A 13191-nucleotide genomic window follows, 5' to 3' on the forward strand; every position below is an offset into this window, starting at 1 on the left:
CAGGAAAAACTTACATGAGGGGAGCATACAGTGAAGGCCAGATGTTTGAATTAGCTGTGCACAAAATGGTGTACAATTTAGCAGCAGGCATGCCTAATGGCATTTGGAAGGATAAACAACAGATTTCTGCACACACCTGGGGAATGTGTACACATAAATTAGGCATAAATTATGTGCCTGTGCACAGGTATCCAGGTTGGAGCCATATCGGTCTAGAGGCAAAATTAATCAAAACTTGTGGAAGGGGTGATATCTTTTATTAGACCAACAAGATAGTTGCAAACAAATTATTTTATTTATTGGCAAGCTTTTGGGCGCACACACCCTTCATCAGGCATAGGAGAGAGCAGAGATTGTAAAAGTTCTCCTAAATGGAAATGAAACTTCATACCACACAGTGCCCAAAAGCTTGCCAATAAATAACATTTGTTTGCAAACATCTTGTTGGTATAATAAAAGATATCACCCCTTCCATGAGTTTTGATACCTTGCACATGTGCACACATGCATTTGAAAACTGGATCTTATTGTCCCCACACATTCTGACTTGCTGATTACATAAGAGGTGCCATACTGGGCCACAACAGTGGTCCATCTAGCCCAATATCTGGTCTCTGACAGTAGTTCTTTTGGTGGGCTTCACTGCCCTACACACAGCAAATCAGCCTGTTTCTGACAGCAGCATGGAAAGACTTGAAGTCTAATCCCTCTTCTACTGAAAACGTCATATTTTCTATTAGGCAGACAACGTTCTTTGGGTAAATCTGATATCTTTTATTAGACCAACTAAAATAGTTGGAAAAATTCTTCTTTTCAAGCTTTCAGGTACAAACACCCTTCTTCAGGCAAAGGGAGTCTCTACAGTTGTTTTTTTACTTATTTTCTATGAGTCCATGATGCTGCTGTTAGAAATTTGTATTTCACGGTAGAACTGTGCATGGGAATGTCAGGCTTCTTTACAAAGCCCAAAGAACCTTTTCACTTCTGCACTTACAAGCTACTGGGTAGAGTAAGGGAAGGAAAGGAAATGGCAGTTTCATTGTGCCCCTCTCCTGCCTCCATGAGCCCATGTCACTTCCAGAAGGAGCTAAGGAAAGGGAAAGGAAAATGACACTGTTTGTTAAAAGAAAACTTATACCCCCAAAATTATAACGGAGTAAAACAGAGAACAAGTAGAGATAAGCTTTGCTCTACTATTTCCTTCAATTCTTCTAACTTTGGCAGAGAAATAGCAGTACAGAATCTCTTGGCAAGGGACAGAAGTTACACATAAACCAGTGTAAGTGATCAGAAACTGGTTTAAACCTGTAACAGAACATAAGTTCAGTGCACACAAGCCAGTTTCAAAATGGCCAAAACTAGTTTAAGATAAACCTGGTTGAATGTAGTATCAGACTTAACTGATTTGAGTCAAGCTGGTTTATGGAACTTCTGTCCCACACACCCCTCTACACCCAGGGACATATATCCGCTACTTCTCTCCACACAATATACAAGAGCAAGACTTGAGCTATTATGCAATCACTTATATATACACTATTCAAACGCACATAAATCAGGACAAAAATATATATATTTTTAAATAAAATGAAAATGTTATAGTAGATTTTTATTGTTAGTATATGAGTTTTTTATCTATACTTTGTAAAAATTATTTCTTCTGAAAGATTTTATGTGAATGGCTCTTGACTCAATTGGTTTGGTGCTGTTCTCAGGGAGGTCCAATGCCCCCCAAACCCCCACTACTTGTTTGAGGGTGATGGTTCATGTTGTTAGAGGGGTCACAACCCCTCACTATCTGATAGACCATGCCTGTAGCTTGTGACAGAACTTCTGGGACCCCAGGGGCAGGCTATGCATTGTGAGGGTGGGCCCTGTGGAGGGACAGTGTTTCTCAGTCCAGGGGAGGACATTCTGATGTCTGGGACCATATGATGGGGGCAGAGCATACTGTGACCAACATGGTAGTGAGTAGGGCAAGTTTTGGTGTCAGATGGATGGGCCTTTTTATGTCATGGACCATGTGACAGTGGAGGACTTCCAGTTCCAAGACGGCAACCCCTCTACCCCAAAGGAGTATGTCCAGGGGGCAAGGAGAGGGACTTCCAGTGGCAAAGGTCAGGAGTTAGGGGCAGAATTTCTAGTCTGAAGATGACAACCAGGGGGTGGGGCACCTGTTAAGCGGGAGGGCTTAGCAGTTTGACAAGGGGTATACCCTTGTGGCCATTGACAACTCACCAAAACTCGTTAAGTGGCCCTTCAGCCAAAGTAATTGCCCACCCTTGGTCTAAGGTCACAAAATGCCCCAGCATCTGGAGGAGAGCAGGGAGTCCTGGAAGAGAGCACCTAGCAGTCCCTCGGGAAGAGCGATCAGAACCAGGCTGTTTGCAAGGAGATTGAAACAGAGATGGCAGTTCATGGACTAGCACAGGGCTAAGGCAAAGGTGCTAAAGATGCACTATACGAGAACTCATGACACTAACCCAGTCTCAAGTGCCCTTAATATGGGGATCTAGGCTAGGGAAGACTCCACTGAGCCACACGTAATTGCTGACTCTGGGATGGAACTGGAGCCATCCAGTGACAGTGATGACGTGGAGCAGGGTTATGAGGAGGCTCTAGCTCAAAACCTAACCTATAGACAACCCTCCCAGGACAGACAGGAGGATCCTGAGGAGTCCCTCCTCCTGCTTTGGACGGCCTAGCAGGAGGTGCACCTGCTGTTGAGATGAGACACCTTGGATGGCACCAACCTTGGCAAGGGCCAGTATGCCATCATTCCACTTGACCACCATTAGCCTTCTCTTCACACCTAGGTCCCAGATGCCTGGAGGAAATGTCTAGATAGCTGGACACCAAACATACTGGTGGGTGATTGTATGCTCTCACTGAGGTGGTATCATCAACCCCACTGCAAAACAGTTACAAGCACCCAGTCTTGCTTTGTGCCAGGCTCAAGGCAAGGCTGGACATTACAAGTGAGAGCAAGGTGAGCTGCTTGAAGAAGATCACTGCAGTTTTGGAATTGTCCTTCCAACCAGTAAGTGGTTGAGATGGGGACGGGGTAGGTCCAGGGCAGGTGCAGTGGTGTAGGTGTACCCTGTCCTTCATTCCTAATCCACTGAACATTTAAAACCATACCTGGCAGTGGCAGCAACCTTCTTATTTAGGCAGCAGCGAGGAAGCCTATTGACACCGCAGCTCATTATAAACTACCCGATTCCTTCTAAACTCTTTATTCCACAGGTGTTAACAACTCTTTCTTTTTAATGGTAGTAATGTTCCACTGATCAAGCTATTCTTTTTTCTGTAAATTTTGCCATCTCCCAGTTCCTCCTGTTAAGGTAACTTCTACTTCACAGCCCAGCAGACTGTTTGAACTCAAGCTAGAAACATTAACTTAGGTGAGCCATCCAAGCTGTCTTGTCTCAACAGCTGATGCTAGACAGTCCAAAGCAGAAGGGACTCCTTAGACTATTCCTGTCCCTCCTGGGGGTTGTCTGTGAGCTGGGTCTTGGGCCAGAGCCTACTCACAATCTTGCTCCATGTCACCACCGTCACTGGATGGCTGCAGTTCCACTTAAGAGTGGAAACAGCTTTCAGTGAAGCATATTGGATGCATTCTCAAGATGCTCAAGATGACTTGATTTTGTTTTATGAATCTAAGAAAGAAGTACAATTAATTCTAATGACTACAGGACTAAAGAAACAACACTTTAAAATAATTTTACCTCATTTGTACAGTTTTTAATACAAAATGTATAATATAGCAAATTAATGCATGCTCCAATAAAGTTATAGTTGTTTTTGCTTTGATCTTAAACTGAATAAAATAGCCCTAGGCCCCAATCATATTGGCAAAGCTGCTAGGTTTTTTTTTTATCTGGAAAAAATGTGTGTTGTGCGATATGTGGTAATGCACTACACCAGAGGTTACCAAACTTTTTCTTATTGCATACTCCCTTCCAGATTTACCAGCCGCCCAGGTACCCCTACCAGCCTACTTCTTATATTTTAAACTTCTTAGATGCCAATTATTATAATGAAAATTAAATCTGCCGTTACACAATTTCTCCCACATACCCCTCAGAGATGTCTTGTGTACCCACAGGGGTATGCATACAATAGTTTGGGAACCCCTACACTACACTGTCTGCACCTCTCTTTTTAAAAATCCTGGATCTGCCCATGGGTGGGGGGCTGGAGCAAAAAAACAGTTCTACTCATCCTGAAGGTCTGCCACCACAGCTTGTTGTTCCAGGTCCTTAGGACAATCTGCTCCCACCAGTTGCAGCTCCAAGTGAAGACTTTCCTCTTCGTCCACTTTTATTTCTTCCTCATCCAATATGAGAATCTTGGATTGGGGGATCATAGAGCACAACTTGAGAGGATGTCTTCTGTGCACCAAGTTCCCAGCTGGCAGACTTCAAAGAGGCTAGAAAGCATGGTCAGATGTGTTAAGACTCCTCTGGGAGTAGGTGAGGATGCTACTTGGTCAGGGGCTGAAGGGCAAGGAAACCCTGGTGCAGGCTTGGGGCTGGGATTGACAGTCAGCTTTCGGGTGGTCCCAGGCATGGGACCACACTGGTTCACCAGACATCCAGCCTTCTACTCGCTGCTGCAGAAGGAGCCTGAGAGCGTGATCCTGGGCTCCCCATGCATCAGCAAATAGTAATGGCATGTTGGAGACCTGATCCCCTCTCTCAAAATTGTGTGTCCTGCCATGCACACATGGCATGGCAAGGGGCCCAGTTGTTGGGATTAGGGAACACATCCCATCACACCATTAAATGAACATGTGCCAACAGCCATACGCCTTAGTGTTTAATGCCACTATCCATTAGTTTAATGCCATACCATTATCTTGGTATGATTTAGACAGATATTAGTGAGGATCATGTAAACAAGAGCCAAGCAGGAGGAAGGAGTTCAAAACCCCTGTGGTCATTGGCCCTGCTGAAATTATGCATGCTTTTAAAACCCTAGAAAACAAAGCCATTGCCTTGCAAGAATATTAGGTGTCAAGAAAATTATTAAATAAAACAGAAATAAAAATGCATGCATTAGATTCCAGTAAAAATTGCTAATTGACAGAACTCTCAAATCAGGCATATCTGACAGCAGAGCTACTTCTGAATTTGCAGTGTAATTGTAAGTGAGCTTCTACCTCAGCAGAAACAAACAGGCTTTTTCTTACACTATTTAAGATTCCACGTCTCCTCCTTTCGCGAGTAAGTCCAGGTAGCTATCAGAAATATGTTTAACTGCCACTTCTGCATACAGTCCTGGAATGAATAAAGATTTTAATATTGAAACAGTTCCTTTTACAGCTTTGGTTTTCAGAACACAAGTTTCTTTACCTTTCTCCCTTCCCTCCCCTTTTCCTCCCTCTCCCTATTTTTGAAGGGCTTTCTTTTCCAGGTGGCCTTTACCTTTCATAACTTGGTGATGAATAGGACAGTGATAAGAATTTTGCTCAGATGCTTTAAAACAGTACCCACTTTCATTCACTTAATAGGAGCTTAGAGAACTTTACCTGTGTCTTAAACAAAATTATGTTTTTCTTATGACTCCCTTTGTGCATGACAACATTAAGTTTATTGGAAAAGTTCAGAGCTGTCAGTGGCTAATGCCAGATGCACTATTTCTGACGTAGGTGTCTGGAGTAGGTCAGAGTGACTCTCACATTTGAGTCTTCTTTCATGAAAGGGTACATCTGGGAAAGTGAAGAATGACTCCTAGTACTAACTTTAACGTTCACCTGTCTTGTAAAAAAATCTGTCCAGAGACTGATACTGAAGTCATTTAACTTAATAATGTGTACTGGATGAGTGATTTTTTGGTGTTCACACTAAAGGTAAAGATTTGGGCATCTTCGCAGGAGTAGTGTAGCAGTAAGCCCAAACAGGGGCTGCAGCCAGAAGTGAATACAGCAACTGAAGCACAAGAAACGGGGACAGGGAGAAGAAGGAAAAATAGAGGTTGCTGGATTTCTTGAAAAAATGTTCTTCCTGTGAGAAGAGAATGGAGTAGGGTTTTCCTGCCACTATGGAGTAGTTTGGAAAAAGAATTGTAACTTGAAAGTATTTGTTTAAAATAACTGGCGTGTCAGTTACATAAGTCAGAGGAGCTTTCTGCACAGCTTCCCTGCGCCTGGACAATACAAACATACAAAGACCACATTTCAAGTTCAGATATACTTCAGGTAAAAAAAAGAAATGAGAAGCAGCAGGAGAAGCTGGAACTCTATCTGTACACTATGGTGAGGTCCAGACAAGTGCGGTACGTGACACTGCAGTCACATCTGCGGCACCACATACTGCAGCTCGAGGATAGAGAACCCCTGGTCTATTTATCTGCTATCGCATGCTTCAGCAGACTCACAGCAGCCCAGCTTCAAAACTCCACAATTTTCCAAAACGTTTTGGATGCCTCATTTTGTTTTGGAGATACCTACTATGAAACTATGTTTCTGAGCCTTCCATTTCGATTTGGATTCGGCATTTCAGGCGCCCAAATGGCCTGAAACACCTCCAAAACAAAACAGCTGCTGAAATTTCGCACAGCCTTAATGTATACACATGACAGCACATAGCAGAGCAAACTCGATGAATCAAGTCTGCTGTGAGTCCGCTGAAGCATGCCAATTAGCATACTCCAGCAGGCTCCGCATCACATATATTTAGCATCCCTGTGTTTCAAAACTAAAGTTTGGCAAACGAGCTTTAGTTAAAGTGCCCCCACCACCATTTTGAAGCATTGGACATTGAATATACGTGATGCTGCAGGTGCTTTAATTAGAGTGGCTCTCAACACCACCCTAATTAAAGTGCGCCCCCCTCCACCCCCGAGCACGTGTATAGATGCCCTATATTATCACACCCAAGTTAAGGGTTTTAGCTAGAAGTAAAAACAGTTTGAAGGGCTGTGAAATAAAAGAGGTACATTACCTGGAATGGCAAAAGCAAAATTGCAGAAGAAAGGATAAATTATTTAGTGGAACATCAAGCCCATTAAAAAGGAGAAGGTCATTAACATTTTAGGAGATTAGCCTGAATCAGGGAGATCACAATGTGCCATGAAGTCAATTGAGTCTCAGCACTGCCTGAATAGAAATGCTGCTCCCCCTCCCAGGTTGCTGGTTTTAAAGTTTGAGTGGAGCAAGACTCAAAGGGGCTGGGGGGGAAGCTGCACCACTGTACCCCCCCCCGACAGATCTGCCCTTGCCAGTGGACCAGATTTAACACACCAGCAACTGCATCCAACCCATGGCAGGGAAGAGTGGTGCAGAAGCATAAATAGGATATGGTTACAGGGACACCAGAGCTGATCTAGAAGGGGCACCTAGGTCCCCTCAACCTCCTGCAGCATAGCTTGCCCTGGCTCATCTCCCTTCACTGCCCTGCTCCTAACCATTTCTCTGCAGCACTGCCTGCTACCACACCAACCCTCCCTCATGCCCCCCTCACTGCAGCTGCTCCTTTTCTCATCACCAACTTCATGGCTGGTGGCAGTCAGCAACAGGAATTGGTGTCGAGCAGCAGTGGCTACGGTAGGGGGTGCAAGAGAGAATTCAGCACAGAGCAGAGAGGACTGAAGCAACAGCAGGTGGTTTGGAGCAGCAGCAGTTGGGTTGCAAATGGCAGCTTGCCTTCAGACCTAGCTGCCTTATTTCAGCTACCCTCTGCCCTAGAAGGTTGATGAAACTTTGCACAATTCTCTTAAGGGCCCTTATACAGAGATGGAAATGTTGTTTACTTATGCATGCTTACAATCATCTAGTTGGATGCAAAAGAAATGAAACCTTTTTGTCACAAATTAATATCATCTCTCAAAAACCAAATAATTTGCCTTTACAGTAAACAACCTACAGCATATACACCTGCCTGAGAATACAGGAAAAATGACGCAGTTTTCATACAACATCAGACCGACCACTGCTGCAAAATCAAAAAGCACAAGACCCAAGCATTAAGCCAATGGCTTTTGACCTTGTTTTTTCAAGACCCCTGTCATTCAACACAAGGCATGCCTCAGAAAGTACCAGCTCTTAGGTTTCACTTGTTTTTTTGACTATGGAAAAATACTAGAGCAATTCTTCTGTTGGAATATACTCAAAGACCACAACAGGACAGAAAGGTTTTGACACTGTGGATTCTTCCAATTTGAAATCTCGGGGGGGGTTATCGTGTGAATCGTGTGCAAGTGTTTGCACACCTGACAGTTCTAATATTGCATGACATCCTGCAGCACCCTTAAAAAGATCTTGCAACACCCTGGATGAAAATTACTGCATTAACCACAAATGAAGAGTTGCAAGGAAGAACTTGACAAGAACATAAAGAATAAGCACAGGGTGTATTTACTTTGTATTTTTGTATGTATTTTTTTACCATTTAAAAGAAAAAAAAATATGCTAAATACTAAACCAGCAGAGGTATTTTTGATTATTGTATTATTTCTGTGTTGTATACCAAAGCAAGATGTTCAGGGAGTTGAACTCATTTTATTTTGTGTACAATGAAACACAGCATCTAAAATCCAATTTGTTTACCAACAGGCTGAAGTCTATATGGCATTTGGCAATTATGTACAAGTGAGAGTTAGGTTCCAGCCTTAACTGCTGAGCTGTTTCAGCATGCTTCTTTCAGAGTTACTGGCAAATATATTTTGAAAGTGTTACTTATAACCGCATTTATCTACATCTGGAATAGAGGAGTCATCGCTATATTTTCCTATTCTCCAACCCTACCAAAGCTTATACCAATTTACAAAAGCATTTTTACAGTCCAGTAAAAGGATAGGTCACCCTGGTGAAACTCAAAACAGGGACCTGATGAAGAATGCATTGCATTCGAAAGTGTGTCTAAAATTTAACTCAGCTGTGTACTTGGTCCAATAAAAGATATCGCCCACAAAGATCCTTGCCTCTCACATTGCAGAACAGCCAATTTAGGAGACTAATTTTGCTCAGCACCACCCAGTGCATCATACGTCCTGGCATACTCTGGTACACCCAAACTAATTTCTCCCCACGTCCTGTGTGTTTACATCCATCAATAAACACTTTTAGATAAGATACCAATGTTTCATTTTGACCAAAAGTGTCATTTTTTTTCCTTCCAGTCAACAATGTCAAAGTAAGTTTCAGCAGTCCCAAATGAAAGTTCTTCAGAGCTTTTCATCCCATGAAAAAAGATTTTTTTTAATTTTAATTTTTTTTTTTTTTTTTTTTTTTAATCAGAGATGAAAATAAATGGGAGTTAAGGAATTCTCACCCCACAGGGAATTCCACGTTACAAAGTAGATGGGCAGAACCCAGCTACACTGAAGCTTTTCCAAAACTGTTAAATCTTTTTCACTGCTTGTCTATATCCCTTCAAATTCAGTGTCAAAAGTTTAAAACCCCCTATAGTGAGATGGGTGAGTAACACAAAGCACCATGAGTTAGAGCCTCCCCTCTCACCCGCCCCCGAACCACAGACCTTCACCTGTTGCACTGGGGGGCTTGAGCCGATCTGCATCAGCCCAGCCCGCAGGTGGGGTGCTCCAGCAGTTTCCGAGGAGGCTGCCAAACCACCCCTCTCCCTAGCCTCCCCTTACCTCCCCACCAGTTCCAGGACTGTCAGCAGGGGGAGGAGGGAGCAGCAGGCAGCTGTTGACTGGGCTTGGCCTGGCCAGAGCTGGAGGGGTTGGGCAGGGTGGAATGGGACGGAGCCCCTCCACCTCACAAGCCCCGCCAGCTACCCTGGCTGGGATATTGGAGGAAGCCAGGCTGGGCCTGAGAGGCAAAGGGAGGCTCCTTTCCCCTACCTTCTGCCTGGGTCTTTTGACAGCCACAGCAATAGCTGCTGGTTCAGCTTTTTCTGGCCAGAGCTGGAGTTCTGGGGGGTGGGAAGAGGGGAGGCAGGGTGGAACAGAGCCCCCTCGCCTCATGGGCCCAGCCTGACTGCTCCCAATACCTCTTGGACTAATATCATGCATAATTCTCGGTCTCTTGAAGGCTCAGATTAAGCATAGTGGCTTCTTAACCTGGCAGGGAAAATACCATGCATCTGTGTCCAAGAAGGCAGTTTTCCTGAACCACTTCTCAGGAGAACTGCTCTTCTGGCGTGGTTCAGTACCCCCGGAGGTACAGTGGCTTTAAGCCCAGTTTATGGAAATGCGAGTCTCCTCCCTTGCTTGCTCCTGCAGCCATATGGCTGAGGGCAAGCAAAACTCGGGGGCATCCGAACCCGAAGCCTCCGGGCTGGGGCCTGCAAGTAGGATGCCCGTTAGTTTTGGAAATGAGCGAAGCCCCAGGTATGGGTGGAGGATGTTTGCCGGTAGCAGGGCCACTTGTGGTTCTGGACTCTTGGATTTGGAATTAGTTTTGGCTAATTTGGCCTCGGATACAATTTTAAAAAAACAAACAAACCTTAGCCAGGGTAGCAGTGGTGGGGTCCTGCGAGGCAAGATGTCTCTGTTTCACCACACCTTGCCCCTCCAGCTCTGGCCAAGGCAAGCCCAGCCAGCAGCTGCCTACTGCTTCCTCCTCCTCTCCCTCCTCGCCCCCACCCCCTGCTGACAGCCCCACAAAGGATGAAAAATTAACAAGTTCCCTAACATGCTCTGCTTTAGAGCACCTTCATTTAATACCTGATTTGACAAGGGTTAATTTTTCATGCGATTGGCCATTTAAAAACTGCTCTGCCATGCACATGTATTACATCACAGCTGTAGAGCACTTTCAGGGGCCTGATGGCATGAAAAATACAAGTTGTGCGAGTGCCCAAAGTCTAGGGAGAGCAGAAAGCGCAGCCTCCACCAGGAACGAAGGTACGTACTCAACAGCAACTTGCACACTGATAGTTCACTGAGGAGACACGCTACATTCAGTTTCACTTGAAAGAGGAACTACTGAATTTCCAGGATGAAATGTTGGCCCCATTCAGGCAAATGAGGGACAGGATTTTACTCCTTATCTTTTATAAAGCATATTCACTATCACTTCTCAATTCCTCTATATATGATTTTATACATGCTAGGGTCTCCTTCAGTGACTTCAGTGGATACAAAACCAGAATCATTCTGGAGTGAAACTGAAAAGCAGGAGTACTTCCTGATACTCAGGGATCCCAGTTTTCCCCGATTAAAAACAAACAAACAAACAAATTCTCTGACAAAAATTGCAAATTCTCTACTTAAAACCCCCAAACCCACAATTAAAATGAAACACCACTATATATACAGGTATCAGCTGGACACATTGTTTTATTGATATATTTGCTATTTTAAAGCACTTTGGAAGCCTACCAGTGCCTCAGTCTCTATAATAAAATAAATTCTAAGTACTTATAAATTTTGGTATGTGGTTTTGGGTCTTTTACTAATGAAAAAGTCAGAGTTCCCCCTGCCCCCTTAGCTCACAGAACACAGGCCTGCTGGTGTGTCTCATTCCCCACCCACAGCCCCCTACCCCTGCCAGTGCTCCTCACTCCCCCCGACTACTGCCCCCCAGCTGCTGATCCATCCTCCCCACACCCCTTCCCTCCCTGCTCCCCCTTCCACCACAACAGACTTACCAGCTGCATGCAGCTGTATCGGAAATCAGATTGCCATTGGCCAATATGCATCCTTAAATATCAGCTATCAATATCAGGCCCCAAAAATCTCTATCGGTGCATCTCTATCCTTTTTCATAGCTTCATATAAAACTATGAAATTGGAGTTATATATTGCATTTTGAGATTACTTTGCCTTTATCATTTTTTAGTCCCTTGCTTTTTTATGTTCAATAGACATTCAAAATATTGTTTTGTAGTGCCAAATATTACTGATCCATCATCCTTTTTTCAGGGAGAATATAATGCAATAAAGCTATGTAAATGTATTTGTTAATTTTATTATTTTAAACTGGAGGTTGGTTGGCATCAGTGCAAGGCAAAAATGTTCTCCACATCACTGCAACACCATTTAATATATGGTAACTAATTTTCTTCAGTTTGTCCTCTACTAGGGTCAACAAAGCCACTTTCATCAAAATGTTACTTTCCTGCTTGAAGACAGAGATAATGCATTTAGCAAACAGATTTTATAAACAATTTTATTTTAAGTTCCACTTTATGATCTTTGTTTACGACAAACATTGTTGCAACAGTTTCCATTAAAACAAACAGAAGTAAACATTTTAAGTAAATGCACAAGTTCCATCTATTCAATATACTGTATTCATAGCACCAGGTCCTTGGGGATGTGATGCAAGATATACGTTGAAACAGTAATGGAGGTCTGTGAGCCACTGCTCTTGGACTTCACCGGTCTTCAGTGTCTGGGGACAAAACAGAAAACACGATGAAAACCTCAAGTGACCCAAAACATTTTATTGATAATATTCATGAGCTTCAGTTTCTTACCTGTATGTTTTTAGGCTAACCAGCCACTCCCTTACAAACAAGAACTCACATACAAGTATCCTAACCATTCATATCATCCATAATTCTTACACACCACAGGTTCCCCCACTTGCAGAGGTGTGCCCCATGTTGGAATGCAGCACTGCAATATGTGCATCTGGGAAATTCCACGGCAAAGGATTTCCAGAGCAGGCGTATGCAAACAGAGGCCCCGGAAGCCCTGGGAGCACTTGCTTGGGGTTCCCCCATTTGCAGAGGTATGCCACGAGTTAAGGCATGGCAGCATAATACATGCATCCAGGGGATCCTCCGCTACGGGATTCCAGGGGAGCACATCTGCAAGCAGGGAACCTAGTAAGCAGGCACTCCTGGGGCTTCAGGGACTCAATCCTAAATTGGAGGACTGCATCCAGTTCTGGGCGCCGCACTTCAGGAGGGATGTGGCCAGCATCGGGAGGATCCAGAGGAGGGCCACCTGCATGATCGGGGCAGCAGGGCAGGCCCTACAAAGGGAGGTTACAGGACCTGAACTGGTTCAGCCTCCACAAGAGAAGGCTGAGAGGGGATCTGGTGGCCATCTATAAACTGGGAGACCAGCAGGCAATGGGAGAGTCCCTGTTCCCCCGAGCACTACTGAGAGTAATGAGGAATAACAGCCATAAGTTGACCAAGAGTAGATTCAGGAGGTGCTACTTCACTGTCAGGGCGGCTAGGATCTGGAACCAACTTCCAAGGGAAGTGGTGCTCACTCCTACCCTGGGGGGTCTTCAAAAGGAGGCTAGATAGACACCTAGAT

The 13191-nt window shown here is 44.2% G+C and overlaps 2 protein-coding genes across 7 annotated transcripts in view; one reads left to right on the top strand and one right to left on the bottom strand.

Annotated features, from left to right (window-relative positions):
* INVS (inversin) overlaps positions 1–10073 on the top strand; it is an 87780-nt gene extending 77707 nt beyond the window's left edge. For all 3 annotated transcript variants that reach the window (XM_006031360.3, XM_025213005.1, XM_025213006.1), the window contains exon 10: positions 7860–10073. In XM_006031360.3, the coding sequence (XP_006031422.2) occupies positions 7860–7975 (116 nt within the window). In that variant the 3' untranslated portion in view covers positions 7976–10073. The remainder of the gene's footprint in view (positions 1–7859) is intronic.
* A 1493-nt stretch (positions 10074–11566) lies between these two features.
* The window catches only part of TEX10 (testis expressed 10), a 119528-nt gene continuing 117903 nt past the window's right edge, over positions 11567–13191 (bottom strand). For 3 of the 4 annotated variants that reach the window (XM_006031350.3, XM_006031351.3, XM_006031349.3), the window contains exon 15: positions 11567–12310. In XM_006031350.3, coding sequence (XP_006031412.1) covers positions 12197–12310 — 114 coding nt within the window. In that variant the 3' untranslated portion in view covers positions 11567–12196. The remainder of the gene's footprint in view (positions 12311–13191) is intronic. The other variant, XM_025213001.1, reaches the window with a different exon arrangement.

Source organism: Alligator sinensis, unplaced genomic scaffold (assembly GCF_000455745.1).
Source record: "Alligator sinensis unplaced genomic scaffold, ASM45574v1 scaffold882_1, whole genome shotgun sequence".
Lineage (NCBI taxonomy): Eukaryota > Metazoa > Chordata > Crocodylia > Alligatoridae > Alligator > Alligator sinensis.